Here is an 18,806-nt window from a genome sequence, read left to right as displayed (position 1 = left end):
AGCTTGTGACTCTGTCTCTGCTGCCGGAGTCTCGGTGGAAGAGTCTGCTGCACCTGGACGACATCAAGGTGAGTCCACAGAGTCACAGGTGAACGTCCTCACACCTGACTTGGAGTCGGTCCCCTTTTAGGAAACAAACTGTGTGTGTGTGTGTGTGTGTTTGTGTGTGTGTAGAGGAGGAATAAACCTGTAGCGCCCCCTGCTGCTCCGGCTGCCGCTCCGTTCTTCTTGCCGACGCTCGCCGGCCTTACGCCTCGATTCACGTCGCCCACGGCAACCGAACAGGAAGCACAGGTACAGCTGCTGAACATCAAAGCTTTTATTTCTAAAATCCTGTTTCCTCCTGCACTTCCTGACCGTCACCTCTGACCTCAGACCCCTAAATAATAATAATAATAATAATAATAAATCTAATGTTGTTGTTCCAGTCGAAGGTGGTGAGTTGGGGTTTGTTGTCTCAGAGGTCAGAGTTCAGTTCTGAACTGGAATCAGCTCTGCAGTCGGGATCATGTGAGTCTCATCCAGTTTATTTCTGTTCCAGTGAACATATTTGTGTAAAAACACTTTAATTAGAATAAATATAAACATCTATAAATGTGTTTGTACATAATATTTGATTTGTATGAAATCCTTCAGAATAAAACGTATTAATTTCTCTTGTTGTGCAGTCGATCGCTCCTTGCGTCTCCTGAAGGATTGTGGGCCGGCGGCGCTCGCCGTTGAGCTCACCGGTCTGACTTTAGAGGGGGGCGGGGCCAACAGCCTCCTTCTCGCCTTCATTCAGTTGATTGACAGCATGTTGGCCAATGGGCGGGACTTTGACTTGGCTCAAGGTTACCTGGCGCTTTTCCTGAAGGTCAGCCAATCAGAACGCAGCAGTCCTTTTTAAAATCAAAGCTTTTTATTCTTTCTTTCTTTTATTTTGGTAATCTTTTGTTTTATTATTATTTATATATTATATTTATTATTTGTGTTTCAGCTCCATCTCCGTGCGTTGTCGCAGGACTCTGTTGCCATGGAAGCGTTGCTCCGCCTCTCCTCGCGGCTGGAGGCGGGGTGGGCGGAGCTACGGGCATCATTTGACCAGTCGCTGTGTCTGCTGTCGTACACTAAGAGTGCACTGCTGTGATGCGCGCACACACACAAACACACACACACACACACACAGTTTTGTTTTTTATTAAAAGTTGTTGATTCTTCTTCAGTGTCTGTTTTTAGTTTCCTTCAACTCTTCTGATTTATGTTTGAATGATTTAATATTTACTTTTTATTGTGTTTGTGTCAGTTTATTAGATAAAACGCTAGAAAATAAAATATTAAAAAATCATAATTATTTATCTAAAGAAAGGATTGTTAAAAAAACCAGCTGATTAAAGGAGTCCACAGGGCGGAGTCTAGTCCTGCAGGTGGGGGTCCACAGGGCGGTTTGAGACTCCCCGGCTAGTTAAAAGACTGCCGAGTCTTTTCTGGGAATGTCAGTAGCTGGTTTCAGCCAGTAGAGGGCAGTCACTCTGTACATGTGTAACAATATAAATGGAATATAAATATTTTCAAACGTCATCAACACTTTAAATATCCGATATTTATTTTATTTATGTATTTGTACATTTAACTGAACAACGTCACACGTACATTTACGAGTACTTTTTACTTCAATAAAAAGATCGGAATGCTTCTTTTTTTATGACGTCATATCCTGACCGGATGTATCCGCAGCGCTGAGTCAGCTGAACCAAACCGGAAGCAAAACAAACAGCAGGGAGCAGGCGCAGCAGCAACCTGCGCTCGCGCCGCAGAGCGATTGACGAGTCGATCCCACTTTTTAACAGAAAATTACTTTAATTCTTTTTAAAAGTTTATTTTTGAACTTTCGGACGGTCACCTGCAGTCCGAGTGCTACGTCACCGAGCGTAACAAGCGCACGAGGACACCTCACCGGGAAGCGCGAGACCGACTCACTTCGTCCAACACGGAAGTCCAGCGAGAAAAGTAGCACTTTTAAAAAGTACATGTAGTTTAATGAATTTAATCAGGAGCGGTTATTAGTTCCACCAGTAGGAGGGATAATACACAATATCTGTTGCTTTACCAAACAGTTAAAAAAAAAAAAAAAAAAAAATATATATATATATATATATATATATATATATATATATATATATATATATATATATATATATAAATGTAGATACATGGACATTTGAAAAGTACTTTTGACAGTTTAAATTGTGTAAATTATTATTCAGTATTTTATCAGTTCAAGTGTTCAACAAAATTAATGTTACAGCAGTATTCAGGAGCTTTACAGCAGTAAAAGTACTAATACTCAACTACAAGTAAAAGTACATGAGTATAATGTTCCCTGTCTGTGTTTTACTCTTATATCTGATATTTGTACTCTGTTGGCCAGTTTAATCTACACACATTTTCACAAACGTTACATAATTAAAACAAAATATAGTCAACTAGTAAATGATCCACTTTTTAAAGCTGCATAATGTAACTGATGAACACATTAATACCATAATATTATGTATTATTTATCATGAGTACTTTTATCTTTGGTACTTAAAGTGTATTTTCATGCTGAAGTGTTTCTGCAGCTTTCACCTCATTCCCATCATGCACCTGTCGAGTGTTTCTGACTGTTTACTGGTTGTTTCCCAGCTATGAAGAGGAACCGGCTGCTGACCGTGCTGGTGGGCGGGATCTTCTGTGTGGCAGTGATGTCACTGTACCGCATGCTGGAGCAGATGCAGGGGGCGGAGCTGATGCAGGGGGCGGAGCTTCAGCAGCACATGGACGTACCTGGTGGACAGGTGGATGACGTAAGTCTGGCCATTTTAGTCAATACAATACAGATACTACTCCACTCCAAAGTAGATCAAATGAATACACGTTTCCATGGTAATGTGCAGTTCTATCAGTCCAAAGTATCTCAAGTTGGTAAACAATATTTTTATTTCAAAGTACGTATATATAGATTTATAGATTGATTATAAGTTGACATCATAAGGTGAGATTTTTATACTTTATATATACTATAATTAATACTTTAATTCAGGACTTTTAACTTGTATTTTTAGACTTTTTAGACTGTACGTTTACACGAGTAAAGGAGTACTTCGATATACTAACATGTACTTCAACACGGACGTCTATGGAAAATAAAACGCATTGAAATTAAAAATGTCGATCAACATTTTTGAGTTTGCAGCTAAATATTTAGTATTGTTGGTTTAATTATGTGTTTGTAGGATTTGTCCCGCCTCCAGCAGAAGATTGACAGGTTGGAGCATCTCCTTAGCGACAACAACCGCCTGGTTGCTACCCTGCGTGACACACTGGTCCACCGCAAGGGACCATGGGAAAAGGGAGGCGTGGCGAATGTGACCTTAAACTCCGCCCACAGCCCAGTTGACCCGCTGCCTGGCTGTCGATTGGCCAACGAGATGAAAGACGAAGCCGATGGAGTGCAGGTTAGCTTAGCATATGCTAACAGCTGTTTTTACAAAAGTACTTTAGGGCCGTGTTTATTGTTTAGATTTACAAACAACAATACAGTTTTAAAAAATTAAGAAAAATGTTCTGTAAATATAATAAAATAAACAAATATAGACTCCAAATTAAATATTTTCACAATTTATCTCAATTAAAATGAAAGAGATGTGCAGTTTTTTTAGACGGTATTTAAAGTGTTTTTAAAAATAGTATTTTTTTTAACCTAAACTTTTCTTGTTGTGGTTTATTAATTTAATCATTTATTTATTTAGTGTTTAAAAGCTTGTTTGCGTTGCAGCTGCTGGACGTTTACAACCTGCTGCCCTTCGACAACCCAGACGGCGGCTCCTGGAAACAAGGCTTTGACATCAGTTACCAAGGCAACGAATGGGACGACCAACCGCTGGAAGTCTTCCTGGTTCCTCACTCACACAACGACCCGGGTGAGATCACATGACCTCCGTCCCTCCATCAAATGTCTCAGGGTCCGCCCATCTTACGACGTGTGTGTGTGTGTGTTCCAGGCTGGTTGAAGACGTTTGACAGTTATTATCAGGACCAGACGCAGCACATCCTCAACAACATGGTGGTCAAGCTGAGTGAAGACAGCAGGTACCATCTTCATCTTCACCCTCATCTTCACCCTCATCTTCATCCTCATCTTCATGCTTATCTTCATCCCCATCTTCATATTTGTCTAAGTTATGTCCTGGTAGTTGAACACATGTGACCTGAGAGCAGCGTGATGACATCATCATGTGCTTGATGACATCATCATGTGTGTGTGTTTGTCAGGAGGAAGATGATTTGGGCAGAAATCAGTTTCTTCTCTAAATGGTGGAACGACATCGACGAGCAGAAGAGAGACGTGGTCAAACGGTAACTTCTCTTCTTCCTATTATTTATTTTTCAGTTCCGAATCTATAAAATAAATTCATGATGCCAGAAAATGTCTAAAACTTTGTTTTTGAGGTTTTCAGATCAGCTTCATTTTCATATTATTTCTCTTTTCTGTAAAATTGTGAAATCTTATATTTATTTTACGTTTAGATTTTAGTTAAATTTTAACGTTTTTTAAACATTTGTTTTGTTATTATCTAAAGTTTCTTATTATTTTATTATTATTTAAATGTTTCTTTCATTAATTAGTTGTTATCCCTTGTTATCTGTCCTGTGTGTTTGCTGCTCTGTGATTGGTCAGCCTGGTGGGGGCGGGGCAGCTGGAGCTGGTGACGGGCGGCTGGGTGATGGCCGACGAAGCCAACTCTCACTACTTCGCTCTGTTGGATCAGCTGATTGAGGGCCACCAGTGGATCCAACGACACCTGGGTTCTGTCTCCATCACACTTCCTGTCGCGGCGTGACATCATGCCGAGTGTGACATCACTTAACTCATCACAGCTCTAACTTTGTTTTTTCATTCCTCTGTCCAGGTGTGAAGCCGAGGAGCGGTTGGGCGGTGGATCCGTTCGGCCACTCCCCCTCTATGAGCTACCTGCTGAAGGGGGCAGGGCTTAGCAACATGGTCATCCAGCGTGTTCACTACGCCGTCAAGAAGCACTTCGCCCAGCAGCGGACACTGGAGTTTCTATGGCGACAGAGCTGGGGTGAGTGGGGCAGATTAAGAAATAAATCATGGATTAATAGTATTACATTAAAAAATGTTTTAAATATTTAAAAAAATAAATAAATATGAAATGTTTATATTTCATAATAATTTGTAAATTATTAAAATTATGGGAATGGCAAAATCAAAAATGTACGTATTAGTAAGAAAAACAGTTTTATTCAACAGAAATGTATCTTTCTGTGAGTTTGCATTTACATTCTGTGTTAAATATGGAACTAACTCCGCCCACTTCCTGCATGTCAGACTCCTCCCCCCGCAGTGACATCACGTGTCACATGATGCCGTTCTACAGCTATGACGTTCCGCACACCTGTGGCCCGAACCCGGCCGTGTGTTGCCAGTTTGACTTCCACCGCCTGCCGGGGGGGCGGGTCTTCTGTCCCTGGAAGGTTCCGCCCCAGCCAATCACAGAGCAGAATGTCCAGGAGCGGTAAGCAGCCGATATATCAAGAATTAAATTATCCATTTTTAAGTTTTTACAAACATTCAGCTTTTATTTCAGCAGCCTAGAAAAAAACCTTCCTGTTTCCCTTCATGTATGTTGTCATACTGATGATGTCATCATGTCCCGCCCCTCAGTGCTCTTCTCCTATTGGACCAGTACCGCCAGAAGTCTCGTCTCTTTCGTTCTCCGGTTCTTCTCGTTCCGCTCGGCGACGACTTCCGCTTCGTGGAGTCCAAAGAGTGGGACGCTCAGTTCTCCAACTACCAGAACATCTTCGACTACTTCCACAGCCACCCGGAGCTGCACGTCAAGGTGAGCTGAGGGGGCGGGGCTTATCTCCACGTAGACACCAACCAGGTTTCCTCCATCGCGGAGGACTCATGTGAGCTACTATCTAGACCTCTGGGGGACCACAGACAGTCTCTGGTTCCTCCACATAGTCTGGTCTGGTCTCTGGACTAATGTGGGCTACTATCTCATCCTCTGGTCCTGGTCCAGGCTCAGTTCGGGACTCTCTCAGATTACTTTGAAGCTCTGAAGCGACGCCTGAGCGCCGCAGGAACGACTCTGCCGACGCTTCGTGGCGACTTCTTCACGTACGCCGACCGCGACGATCATTACTGGAGCGGATACTTCACCTCCAGACCGTTCTACAAACGCCTCGACAGAACGCTGGAGGCCACGCTCAGGTAGGTCACATGACTCAGGTAGGTCACATGGCTCAGGTAGGTCGCATGGCTCTGCTATGTCACGTAATATATTTTTCTATTTCCGTCGTTCTTTCCGTCTTTCAGAGCGACAGAAATCCTCTTCAGCCTGACGTTAGCTGAAATGCGGCGTTTCCGTGGCGACGGCAGTCTGGTCGCGGATTTTCCGGCACGCGAGCACTTCCGGCAACTGACGGCGGGGAGGCGGAGCCTGGCGCTGTTCCAGCACCACGATGCCGTCACCGGCACCGCCCGCGACCCCGTGGTGGTCGACTACGGCACCAGGTGGCTACTTCCTGTTAGCATCCTAGCTCGTTAGCACGCAGAACTGTTTTAGTAACGGAAGGCGTTAATATGTTCGTATTTAAATACATCAGCATGTGGAAGGTCAAAGGTCAGGGACCAAGTCTTTACCAGGTAGTACGTTGATGTTAGCATGTTAGCATAAGGAGCTAACAGGTGGAGGGAATATAATGCTAACACGGCAAGGCTATTCAAGCTAACAAATGTACGACAGTGTCCAATGTTTATCTGAAATGTTTACGTTTATTTGTGTTCCTTAACAGTTTTTTTCCCTCAAAGTTTAATGATAATTTGTTCTGGTATATTTAAATTGATCCTTCGCTACGTTAGTTTCACAGCACCTGGAACTCTTTCCGCGACTTTAGTGTTAGCATATGCTTTTTGTCTCATTTGTCCCTCCATGCTCTCTGTTGAAGGACGCCGTCTCCATGGGCAACGGTAGCAGGTACCACCTCGATTAGCGTCACCAGTTAGCATTAGCTTCCCATTGATCCCATTCATTTAGCGTTAGCATCAAACATTTAATTTCCCATTAACGTTTGATAGTAAATCATTAACGTTGTGTCTCAGTGTTCTTTGTTCATATTTCGTTCGTCTTTTAAATAAAGTTTTGAGTTCTAAGTACTCTGGTAAAGTCAATATTTAAGAAATAAATTAAACAACGTAATCTCACATTTGCAGTTTTAATAAAATCAATTAAAAACAAAAAACTCAAAAATACATTTTTAATGTACCGTATTTGTTTTTTTTTAAATAAAAATTACTTGATGTAGTGCTGTATAATTTACTCCAATTTCATTTTTTTAATGGAAAAATAAAATAAATATAATATCTGTTGAGAACAAACACAATCCAACGTTTAAACTTTTACAGGTTGTTTGACGCGATTCTGAACCTGCGCCAGGTGCTGCAGAGCTCCGCCCACTGGCTGCTCCTATTGGACAAGAGCCAGTACCACCACGACCAATCAAAACCCTTCATGCAAACGGTGACCTTTGACCCCATCACCTCTTCTTGTAGCCATTGTCCTATTTTGTAATATTTCTGTTTCAGGCCTTTTACAGGTTATTGTGTATCGTGGATTAGAATTTATTACAGATTAAAAACTACCAACGGCCCCATCACGGCGTCACTATGATGACATCACCATGACAACGTCACCATGACGTCTGCGGTTCACACGTGATCATGACGTTGTGAAATCTATCTTTCAGGACGATGTGATGTCAGCACAGGACGCTCTGCCCCGGAAGACGCCGTTCACACTCAGCAATGAGCCCAGGTGAGGGGGCGGGGCTTACAGAGGGAGGAGGCAGGGCTTACAGAGGGAACACAGTCAGAATAGATCTTATTGTATTTGACACAAACAATTAAATGTTAAGTTTGTTCATCAGGATTCAGATTCACTAAATCATTAAAACCTTTAAAACGTCAGCGTGTAAATTTGACAGGAAGTGGCTGCAGCGGCGTGCGTAGCGAAGGTGAGCCTGTGATCAGCTGTTTGTGTTTTCAGGTCGCTGGTTGTCTTTAACCCGACGGAGCAGCTTCGTTCCTCCATCGTCAGCGTCGTCGTCGACTCGCTGGACGCTCACGTGGTCGACGCAGCAACGGGCCGACCAATGGCTGCACAGATCTCTGCGGTGTGGGCGGAGCCGAGCCGGGCGTCCACAGAACACTTCCAGGTGAACAGTAACATCAGTTCAACTGGTTCATGTTATTTTTATGTGTAATTTCTCAGATCAATATTATTATTATTATTATTAATAATAAATTCATATTATTTATAATTACGCAGTTTTATAAATAATAATAATGTATTATTATTAATAATAATATTATGAATTATATTAATAGTATTATAAGTATAGTAATAATAATTTTATCTATAATTCCACAGTTTTATCTCCATTTATTAACGTTCGTATTTTCCAGCTCGACTTTGTGGCTGAACTTCCTCCTCTGTCGCTCGTCGTGTATCATGTGACCAGAGGCTCTGTTAACTCCGCCCACCGGGTTCGGTACACCTTCCATCGCCGCGGCGACCGGCCAGCCATCAAAGCGAAGCACTTCCAGGTGTCCCAGCCTGAAGGACCTGAGGCCGATGCCCCCCTGTCGCTTAGCAACAAGCACATCCAAATATGGAGCTCCCCGGAGACCGGCCTGCTGCAGGTGAGACTTTTCAAATTAAAAGTCTGATTTTTCAAATTAAAGGTTTGTCAAGAGAGTTTCTTTCACAGCAAAATGTTTCAGTAACTGAACAAAAGTTAAAAAAACAACATCAAAGGGAATTTAATTACATTCTAAAAGCTAAAACAAGAAAATGTCACATCAAACGAGCATGTTGATAACAAACATGTTAAATATCCTTTAACCTTTTATTTTGGAATGTAGAAGCTTCGTCTGCAGTCCGGTCTGGTTCGTGAGGTCCAGGTCCAGTTCCAGTGGTACGGGACCAGATCCAAACCGGATAAGAGTGGGGCCTACCTGTTCCTGCCGGGAGAGGAGGGGGCCCAGGTAAGACCAGAACCAAAACCACAACCAATATAAGCCAGATCAGCCAGACCATGACTAACCCCCCCCCCCCCCCCCCACAGCCCTACTTGTCTTCAGAGCCCCCCCTGGTTCGGGTCTCCAGAGGTCCGGTCTTCTCTGACATCACTTCCTGTTTCCGACACGTCACACACACGGTCCGGCTGTACCACCTGGACGGTAACGAGACTCTTCATTCACCTGTCTTTTCATTTTTCATCACCTGAAGGATTTCACAATAAAAGTCTACCCCAGGGCATGCTGGGAGGTCCCTGGAGATTTCAAACATGGTGGACATCAGGTCAGAGGTCAACCGTGAGCTTGTCATGAGGCTCGTCAGCAATGTTGCCAACGGCAACCGTTTCTACTCCGACCTCAACGGTTTCCAGGTGCAGTCCCCTTGCCCGCCATGATGTCACGCCTCCTGGGTTATTGACGCTGTTGACGTATTCTGATTGGTGATTGGGTGCAGATGCTGCAGCGGCGGACCCTGACGAAGCTCCCCCTGCAGGCCAACTTCTACCCGATGACCTCAGCGGCGTTCCTGCAGGACGCCACATCTCGCGTGTCTCTGCTGTCAGCTCAGAGTCAGGCGGTCGCCTCGCTGCGACCCGGTGAGTCTCCGACTTCCTATTCCTGATTTCATATGATAATACCTGTACTTGTACCTGCACCTCTACCTGTACTTGTACCTGTAGCACTTTTTCATGGTTGTCAGTGGATGTGTTGACCTCCAACCTCTGACCTGTACAGGTGAGCTGGAGGTGGTGTTGGACCGCCGGCTGCAGCAGGATGATAATCGTGGCCTCGGTCAGGGCGTCACCGACAACAAGCTGACGGCGAGTCTCTACCACCTGCTGCTGGAGGACCGGAGGGGCGGGGCTCAGGTGAGGGGCGGGGCTCAATGTCAATTGATCGATCAATCGGCTGCAGAGCTGAATCCCACGTGATGTCATTAATGACAGTTTCAAGTTTTTTTTTTTTTTTTTTTTTATTTGCACAATAAAAAAAACAAAACAAAAAAAAGAAGGCAACATAAATAACAAATACACACAAAGGAAATTATTAAAAGAAAAAAAAAAGAAGATAAAAAGATAAAATTGGGCCGGTGAGATAAAGAAAACCCATAGGGGCTTGTTAAGGAAATCTCAGTATCATAAAGTCTCATCCTCATTTATTCTTTCTTCAGTTTTCTTTTATTATATTTTGACAGGAAGTGGGAGGAGCTTCAGTTGAACACCTGTCACTGCTCGCCCACCTGACCTCGCTCTCCCTCTGCCACCCGCCGAGCACCATGATTGCCCCTAGCAACAGCCAGATGCCGAAACTCCGCCCCTTCCTCCCGCTCGGCTCATCGCTGCCATGTGACGTCCACCTACTGAACCTGAGGACGCTGGAGGACTCGCAGGTAACACCTGGAAACGCCTGGAAACACCTGGAAACAATGACTCAAATTCAACAGACTTACAGAACAAATAAATCTTTGTTTGTGTTTTGTGGCAAACAGGAAGCAGAAAGTCCGTCACAGGAAGTGGCTCTCCTGCTCCACAGGAAGGGCTTTGATTGTAGCTCCACCCTCGAGCTGCCGCTGCAGTGCACGTGGAGTGCGCACGAAGAGGTGAACACTGCATACACACACATTATTCAACTTGACTTATATTTATTTAATTCAGTTTAATTGAAAACATTCCATTTTTAGCTTCAAAGTCTTTAACAAAGCGTCCGTTGTCTCCAGGTGAACCTGGACGCCGTCTTCTCTCCTCTGAGCTTCCGGTCCGTCAGTCCGGCGGGTCTCACTCTGCTGCACGACGACCAACACAAACCCGCCCGGCAACAGCCGCCGCCACGTATCACGCGCCTGCCACCAATGGAAATCAGCGCCTTCCGCGTGGAGCTCGACTAAAAGAACAAACATAGCTTCTACTTTTAGAATCACCGACTCAAACGGAGGAAAACCACTAAAACACTCAAATCTATCTAATATATGAGAGTAAAACTTGAAAAGTTAGAAATGTAAAATGTAAAGTTCGAAATAGAACTTGGAAATGAAAACAATATAGATGAAGGCTACTAAGAACTCAAACCTGTGAAGCTATGAAGTTGAGAACATTATCAAGAAAAACAACGTGCAAAGATCAAAGTCCAGTTTTAATGCTGGAGAATAAAAAGGGAAAATACTTTAATAACGGAATTATTTAAAAATGCAATATAAAAATATAAAAGTGGGCGAGTGAAGCAGTTTCATTTTCATTTATTTATTTTTAAAAATAGAAAAAAGATTAAATCGCATCAATTCAGGAAGTTTACGTGTAAAAAACAGGTCAGTCTAAAGGTCAAAGGTCAACTACAGAAATACATATTTTTTAAATGTAAAAGGAAACACTGAAATTGAACTTGCGTGACACTAAATGAGATGGGAGATTGCTATGGCAACAACAAGGGACCAAATGAGCGGTTAAATGATGATTTAACCGTGTGTGTGTGTGTGTGTGTGTGTGTGTGTGTGTGTGTGTGTGTGTGTGTGTGTGTGTGTGTGTGCGTGCGTGCGTGGGTGTTTCCATGGTGACGGCCAATCACAGTCTATATTGGACTTCCTGTTACTGCTGTTTTCTTATTTTCAATTAAGTGTTTGTGTTTTATAACATGTGGAATTTCGGGTAAACTGTACTTTACTTTCTTGGTCTTTTATTCTTTTTGTGTAATTTTGTGTAATTTTGTGTGATTGGGTCACAATTGTCGATGAATGTTTCCAGAAAGCACATATTATATATGCACATATGTAAGTTTACATATTTACTTACATCCTGAATGATTTTTCTGTCGTTGCTGTGAAAGGGACATTTTAGGAAACTATTAAATCTTCTGGATATTTTTATTAATTCAGAAATTCTCTATATTTTCTATGGGTATATCGCTGATACATATATGAAGTATTTAAAAGTTAATTTTTTAAAAATATTTTTACTTTAATTTGTTAACTGTTTTGCTTTTCTCGTTTATTTTGGGACAGATTCATGGTTTTATTACAAAATAAATTATTGTTTAATTTCCCTTCTTGTTGGCCATGATTATTATACTTATTATTATGATATATTATTTATTCAGCAGATAGTTTTTTTTTCTGTCTTGGTCGTATCAGATGGAAGGAGGACAGATTATCATTTTAACATAAAAACCGCCATGATACTCCAAGAAGAAGAGCGGATTGTTAAATGTGTAAACCGGAAGGCGGCAGTATGCTGTAGAAACCGAAGGTGGCAGTAATGCGACGTCGTCTGCCGTAAAGCGTCGCAGAAGAAGGGGTGCAGATGCTGCAGCGGCGGACCCTGACGAAGCTCCCCCTGCAGGCCAACTTCTACCCGATGACCTCAGCGGCGTTCCTGCAGGACGCCACATCTCGCGTGTCTCTGCTGTCAGCTCAGAGTCAGGCGGTCGCCTCGCTGCGACCCGGTGAGTCTCCGACTTCCTATTCCTGATTTCATATGATAATACCTGTACTTGTACCTGCACCTCTACCTGTACTTGTACCTGTAGCACTTTTTCATGGTTGTCAGTGGATGTGTTGACCTCCAACCTCTGACCTGTACAGGTGAGCTGGAGGTGGTGTTGGACCGCCGGCTGCAGCAGGATGATAATCGTGGCCTCGGTCAGGGCGTCACCGACAACAAGCTGACGGCGAGTCTCTACCACCTGCTGCTGGAGGACCGGAGGGGCGGGGCTCAGGTGAGGGGCGGGGCTCAATGTCAATTGATCGATCAATCGGCTGCAGAGCTGAATCCCACGTGATGTCATTAATGACAGTTTCAAGTTTTTTTTTTTTTTTTTTTTTATTTGCACAATAAAAAAAACAAAACAAAAAAAAGAAGGCAACATAAATAACAAATACACACAAAGGAAATTATTAAAAGAAAAAAAAAAGAAGATAAAAAGATAAAATTGTGCCGGTGAGATAAAGAAAACCCATAGGGGCTTGTTAAGGAAATCTCAGTATCATAAAGTCTCATCCTCATTTATTCTTTCTTCAGTTTTCTTTTATTATATTTTGACAGGAAGTGGGAGGAGCTTCAGTTGAACACCTGTCACTGCTCGCCCACCTGACCTCGCTCTCCCTCTGCCACCCGCCGAGCACCATGATTGCCCCTAGCAACAGCCAGATGCCGAAACTCCGCCCCTTCCTCCCGCTCGGCTCATCGCTGCCATGTGACGTCCACCTACTGAACCTGAGGACGCTGGAGGACTCGCAGGTAACACCTGGAAACGCCTGGAAACACCTGGAAACAATGACTCAAATTCAACAGACTTACAGAACAAATAAATCTTTGTTTGTGTTTTGTGGCAAACAGGAAGCAGAAAGTCCGTCACAGGAAGTGGCTCTCCTGCTCCACAGGAAGGGCTTTGATTGTAGCTCCACCCTCGAGCTGCCGCTGCAGTGCACATGGAGTGCGCACGAAGAGGTGAACACTGCATACACACACATTATTCAACTTGACTTATATTTATTTAATTCAGTTTAATTGAAAACATTCCATTTTTAGCTTCAAAGTCTTTAACAAAGCGTCCGTTGTCTCCAGGTGAACCTGGACGCCGTCTTCTCTCCTCTGAGCTTCCGGTCCGTCAGTCCGGCGGGTCTCACTCTGCTGCACGACGACCAACACAAACCCGGCCGGCAACAGCCGCCGCCACGTATCACGCGCCTGCCACCAATGGAAATCAGCGCCTTCCGCGTGGAGCTCGACTAAAAGAACAAACATAGCTTCTACTTTTAGAATCACCGACTCAAACGGAGGAAAACCACTAAAACACTCAAATCTATCTAATATATGAGAGTAAAACTTGAAAAGTTAGAAATGTAAAATGTAAAGTTCGAAATAGAACTTGGAAATGAAAACAATATAGATGAAGGCTACTAAGAACTCAAACCTGTGAAGCTTTGAAGTTGGGAACATTATCAAGAAAAACAACGTGCAAAGATCAAAGTCCTGTTTTAATGCTGGAGAATAAAAAGGGAAAATACTTTAATAACGGAATTATTTAAAAATGCAATATAAAAATATAAAAGTGGGCGAGTGAAGCAGTTTCATTTTCATTTATTTATTTTTAAAAATAGAAAAAAGATTAAATCGCATCAATTCAGGAAGTTTACGTGTAAAAAACAGGTCAGTCTAAAGGTCAAGGGTCAACTACAGAAATACATATTTTTTAAATGTAAAAGGAAACACTGAAATTGAACTTGCGTGACACTAAATGAGATGGGAGATTGCTATGGCAACAACAAGGGACCAAATGAGCGGTTAAATGATGTGTGTGTGCGCGTGCGTGTGTGTGTGTGTGTGCGTGCGTGCGTGCGTGGGTGTTTCCATGGTGACGGCCAATCACAGTCTATATTGGACTTCCTGTTACTGCTGTTTTCTTATTTTCAATTAAGTGTTTGTGTTTTATAACATGTGGAATTTCGGGTAAACTGTACTTTACTTTCTTGGTCTTTTATTCTTTTTGTGTAATTTTGTGTAATTTTGTGTGATTGGGTCACAATTGTCGATGAATGTTTCCAGAAAGCACATATTATATATGCACATATGTAAGTTTACATATTTACTTACATCCTGAATGATTTTTCTGTCGTTGCTGTGAAAGGGACATTTTAGGAAACTATTAAATCTTCTGGATATTTTTATTAATTTAGAAATTCTCTATATTTTCTATGGGTATATCGCTGATACATATATGAAGTATTTAAAAGTTCATTTTTTAAAAATATTTTTACTTGAATTTGTTAACTGTTTTGCTTTTCTCGTTTATTTTGGGACAGATTCATGGTTTTATTACAAAATAAATTATTGTTTAATTTCCCTTCTTGTTGGCCATGATTTATTCAGCAGAGAGTTTTTTTCTGTCTTGGTCGTATCAGATGGAAGGAGGACAGATTATCATTTTAACATAAAAACCGCCATGATACTCCAAGAAGAAGAGCGGATTGTTAAATGTGTAAACCGGAAGGCGGCAGTATGCTGCAGAAACCGAAGGTGGCAGTAATGCGACGTCGTCTGCCGTAAAGCGTCGCAGAAGAAGGGGAAGTGACAGTCTGCGAGTAAACAGACGTTTTTGCGGAGAAAGGAAAGTTTCTTCAGATGTTCGGACCCCGCCGACTTCTTCATGACTGCGCAGGTGAGTTCAGAACAAACACACCTGTCAGGGCTGTCTTCCAGATGCCAGACTGCGTTGACATTTCGTACTAATTTAACGGCGCTTTGCGTGTTCCAACGCTACGCAGCGTTCACGCAGCCAGATACATTAAACGTTTAAAAAAGGTCTGCGCGGGTGTGTTGAGTTGCAATATTTACCCCGAATTGAAGCCAGGTTATGTTTTAATACGACCCATTCTTTCTAGCCCGTTTCTGAGAGAACTGTGATGTTGTTTCGGATGGAAAGTTTGTAAATATGAAGAAATCGGAATGAAGATTCGCTGATTTTTGCATCATGGCTGTGCAGGCGGACGTTGCACAAAGTCGAGCCCTCGTGAGGAGCACGAGGAGGCGGGTCATGTTCACACTCCAGATCGATCTGTCACAGCGGAGGTCCAGGGTCCAGGGTCCAGGGTCGAGGTCCAGGATCCAGGATCGGGTACCAGGATCCGGGACTGGGAGAGAAAATATCCAGACCAGCCCACCAAAACCCACCTGGAGTTGCAGCCACACTACATAGTATTAATATAAACGATTATTATTCACTTCAGTCATGATCAGTTTCTATTGGCCCAAAGCTCATGTGGGCGGGACTAACGCACACCTTGTTTTATTGGTGCAGAAGGTTCCCATCTGTAGAAATGCACTTTTTATTGATGCACCACCATGTATTACTATAATTGATAGCTAATAATTTCACGGACCTCCTGTCAGAGTGCCCCGGACCCTGGCCTGAGGGTCCCCTGACCTATGGGGGTCCCCGGACCCCTCCCCTGGTCTAGATGGTTACTCTAGACCTGCGATGCCGGCCCTTTATTAGAAGTATGTTATAATAATATTATAGACTGTAATATGAGATGTGACGTCATCGTGTTCTTCTTCAGGTTTTCGTGTTGTACTTCGCTAAGAGCGTGGAGCTGACCGGCGTGAAGGAGGAGGAGCTTGTTGCCGTGCCGACACCAATCAGCAGCCGGGACCTGTGGAGCCTGTTGCTACAGCGGCACCCGAGGTACCGCGATGCGTTCACGGTCACCAGCAAAGTCTGTGGAAACCAGCATTTAAGTCCAATAATAGGAACGAGAAAAAACTGTGTGTATATGTTTCTGTATGTGTGTTATATACAGTGTTGGGGCTAGTTACTTTAAAAAGTAATATATTACAGATTACATATTACTCTCAAAAATAGTAATGCCTTACACTACTATATTACTCCCTGGAGAAAGTAACTAGTTATATTACTAGTTACTTTTTTAACTAGTATCCTGCCCCTATACAGGCAATCGAACCGGGCCGGAATGTCGGGACCCGTGCCCTCAGACCCGGGCGAAAAGTCCGTGCAGCTCAGTCCAGCTCCGGCCGCTCCAGGTCCGCGCAAAGACACAATTGACCTCCGCGAAGCCGGGCTTCGGCTCCGCCGTAGACCCGTAGACCCTCGGACGCGTCGCGGGGAATCCAGACGTTAAATAGACACAAGAACCCAGCCGAACTCGCGGCCCTGATGCCACCAGACCATGGTGAAAAGCCCTCGGACATCGGTCAAACAGCGGCCAGCCCAGCCCCACGCGAGTCCACACAGGCGGACTCTCGGTCGAACGCGAAACGCACACACGCGCAGCACGCAAACCAGCCGGGAAACAGACTGCTGAACACGGCCGAACTCGGCCCACTTGTGCCCACAAATGTAACGCAAGTAACGAGCCCGGAAAATTGTAATATTATTACTATTTTCAGTAGAGTAATGCCTTACACTACTAGTTACTTGAAAAAGTAATCTGATTACAGTAACGCGTTACAAAGTAACGCGTTACACCCAACACTGGTTATATATGTATATGTTTCTGTGTGTGTGTGTGTGTGTGTGTGTGTGTGTGTGTGTGTGTGTGTGTGTGTATATGTATGTTTCTGTGTGTGTGTGTAAATATATATGTATATGTTTCTGTATGTGTGTGTGTGTGTGTAAATATATATGTATATGTTTCTGTATGTGTGTGTGTAAATATATATGTATATGTTTCTGTATGTGTGTGTGTATATATGTATATGTTTCTGTGTGTGTGTAAATATATATGTATATGTTTCTGTATGTGTGTGTGTGTGTGTGTGTGTATATGTATATGTTTCTGTATGTGTGTGTGTGTATTTATGTATATGTTTCTGTGTGTGTGTGTGTGTGTGTGTGTGTGTGTGTGAGTGTAGACTCTCTGTCCTGCAGGATCAGGTGGTGTTGGCGGTGCGTCAGCAGTACGTTGCCGTGGGCGACCAGCTCGTGACCCTGGGAGACGGAGACGAGGTTGCCGTGGTGCCGCCGCTCAGCGGAGGATAAACACAGATGGTAGGTGATCGATTGAACCCGATCAATGACGATCAATAAGTGTGGTGTGATGTCATCGGAGGTGTTTCCTCTCAGATGGCCGAGGAGGAGCAGCGGAGGGACGTCTTCAAGCTGAGCCGTGATTGGCTGTCTGTACAGGAAGTTGTGGACGCCGTCGGCAGCTCTTCCTGCGGAGCCATTTCAGTTTTTATAGGTTCAGATGTTGTTTACTTTAATAAACAAACAAACAAACAGGAAGTCTGTATGTGTATGTTGATTGAACTGTGTGTGTGTGTGTGTGTGTGTGTGTGTGTGTGTGTAGGTACGACCCGTGAGGACGAGGTGGGAGGCAGGAAGGTGATTGGTCTGGAGTACGAGGCGTACGACCCCATGGTCCAATCAGAGTTCAGGAAGCTGTGTGATGACATCAGAGAGCGATGGCCGACCGTGACACACGTGTGTGTTCACCACCGTCTGGGGTGAACACACACACACACGATGATGATGTAGGCTAAGTCCCGCCCCTTCCTGCGTCCACCATGTGACCTCGTTTACGGTTTCCTCTCTCAGGTGGGTGAAGGTGGGCGAGGCCAGTGTTGCCATGGCGATCTCGTCTCCTCATCGCCATGACGGCCAGCAGGCGATCCAGCACTGCATCGAGCAGCTGAAAGCTCACATCCCCATCTGGAAGAAGGTGAGCTGTTAGTGATCCTGGTGTGATTGATCCTAATGCGATTGATCCTAATGGTATGTCATTGATCGACAGGAAGTTTACGACACACAGGAGGCGAGCTGGAAGGAGAATGCCGAGTGTTCGTGGGCATCTCACGGGAAGAAAAATAAAGCACAGAATTAAATCAAATCAACAAGTGTTAAGTTTCATTTATTTATACGTTTATTTACACTTATTTACCAGCTGGTAATACTTTGCAGTATTCTGATGAGATCAGAAACTCTGACCTGGAATCAGTGATGAGATGGAAAACTGATTCAATGATAGTAATAACAGTAATAATAGAAGTAATAGTATTAATAGTAATAATAGTAATAATTGTAACAATAGCGCTCCCAGGTGAGTCACCTGTTTCTCAGGTATCACTTCCTCATACCTCCTCAGTGTTCAGTTGATTTCCTGAACAAATGCTTTGGATTTACCACCACTGAAAATAAATTCTAATTCTAAAATTTCTATAAATAA

The 18,806-nt window shown here is 43.5% G+C and overlaps 4 protein-coding genes across 9 annotated transcripts in view; all 4 read left to right on the top strand.

Annotated features, from left to right (window-relative positions):
* wdr36 (WD repeat domain 36) overlaps positions 1-1,199 on the top strand; it is a 7,225-nt gene extending 6,026 nt beyond the window's left edge. Inside the window, exons 18-22 of the mRNA XM_084034601.1 lie at positions 1-68; positions 175-294; positions 429-510; positions 669-856; positions 980-1,199. The exon at positions 1-68 is cut by the window's left edge and continues 167 nt beyond it. Of these exons, the coding sequence (XP_083890727.1) occupies positions 1-68; positions 175-294; positions 429-510; positions 669-856; positions 980-1,129 (608 nt within the window). The 3' untranslated portion in view covers positions 1,130-1,199. The remainder of the gene's footprint in view (positions 69-174; positions 295-428; positions 511-668; positions 857-979) is intronic.
* A 545-nt stretch (positions 1,200-1,744) lies between these two features.
* Positions 1,745-12,165, top strand: LOC311029918 (alpha-mannosidase 2-like). Of its 3 annotated transcripts, none has more exons than XM_084035335.1 (24): positions 1,745-1,984; positions 2,668-2,828; positions 3,258-3,479; positions 3,800-3,944; positions 4,026-4,113; positions 4,297-4,380; positions 4,703-4,830; positions 4,935-5,108; positions 5,375-5,561; positions 5,711-5,888; positions 6,075-6,265; positions 6,371-6,568; positions 7,460-7,574; positions 7,801-7,868; positions 8,100-8,268; positions 8,519-8,755; positions 8,978-9,100; positions 9,181-9,295; positions 9,371-9,504; positions 9,588-9,729; positions 9,869-10,002; positions 10,329-10,523; positions 10,623-10,733; positions 10,851-12,165. In XM_084035335.1, exons 2-24 carry the CDS (start codon positions 2,670-2,672, stop codon positions 11,016-11,018), a joined length of 3,465 nt encoding a protein of 1,154 aa, XP_083891461.1. In that variant the 5' UTR covers positions 1,745-1,984; positions 2,668-2,669; the 3' UTR covers positions 11,019-12,165. The 3 variants fall into 3 exon arrangements, with proteins under 3 accessions (XP_083891461.1, XP_083891460.1, XP_083891459.1); XM_084035334.1 differs by having other exon boundaries at positions 1,745-1,989; XM_084035333.1 differs by having other exon boundaries at positions 1,745-2,005.
* A 257-nt stretch (positions 12,166-12,422) lies between these two features.
* LOC311029919 (alpha-mannosidase 2x-like) lies at positions 12,423-14,964 on the top strand. Its single transcript, XM_084035336.1, has 5 exons — positions 12,423-12,565; positions 12,705-12,838; positions 13,165-13,359; positions 13,459-13,569; positions 13,687-14,964. Exons 1-5 carry the CDS (start codon positions 12,424-12,426, stop codon positions 13,852-13,854), a joined length of 750 nt encoding a protein of 249 aa, XP_083891462.1. The 5' UTR covers position 12,423; the 3' UTR covers positions 13,855-14,964.
* Positions 14,965-15,134: 170 nt separating this feature from the next.
* On the top strand, positions 15,135-18,470 carry mocs2 (molybdenum cofactor synthesis 2). 4 transcript variants are annotated; one of them, XR_014598890.1, is made up of 5 exons: positions 15,135-15,280; positions 16,182-16,306; positions 17,494-17,629; positions 17,705-17,822; positions 17,931-17,951. XR_014598890.1 is itself a non-coding variant. In XM_084034724.1 (5 exons), exons 1-5 carry the CDS (start codon positions 17,627-17,629, stop codon positions 18,462-18,464), a joined length of 492 nt encoding a protein of 163 aa, XP_083890850.1. In that variant the 5' UTR covers positions 17,491-17,626; the 3' UTR covers positions 18,465-18,470. The 4 variants fall into 4 exon arrangements, 3 of the variants coding, with proteins under 3 accessions (XP_083890851.1, XP_083890852.1, XP_083890850.1); XM_084034724.1 differs by lacking the exons at positions 15,135-15,280; positions 16,182-16,306 and adding exons at positions 18,179-18,302; positions 18,375-18,470 and having other exon boundaries at positions 17,491-17,629; positions 17,931-18,087; XM_084034725.1 differs by lacking the exon at positions 17,705-17,822 and having other exon boundaries at positions 17,931-18,069.
* The last annotated feature ends 336 nt before the right edge of the window (positions 18,471-18,806 follow it).

This window comes from Eutrigla gurnardus (assembly GCF_963514095.1).
Source record: "Eutrigla gurnardus genome assembly, chromosome: 19".
NCBI classification, from domain to species: Eukaryota; Metazoa; Chordata; class Actinopteri; order Perciformes; family Triglidae; genus Eutrigla; species Eutrigla gurnardus.
The sequence above is the reverse complement of the archived record's forward strand: the minus strand, read 5'-3'. Positions and strand labels throughout refer to the sequence as shown.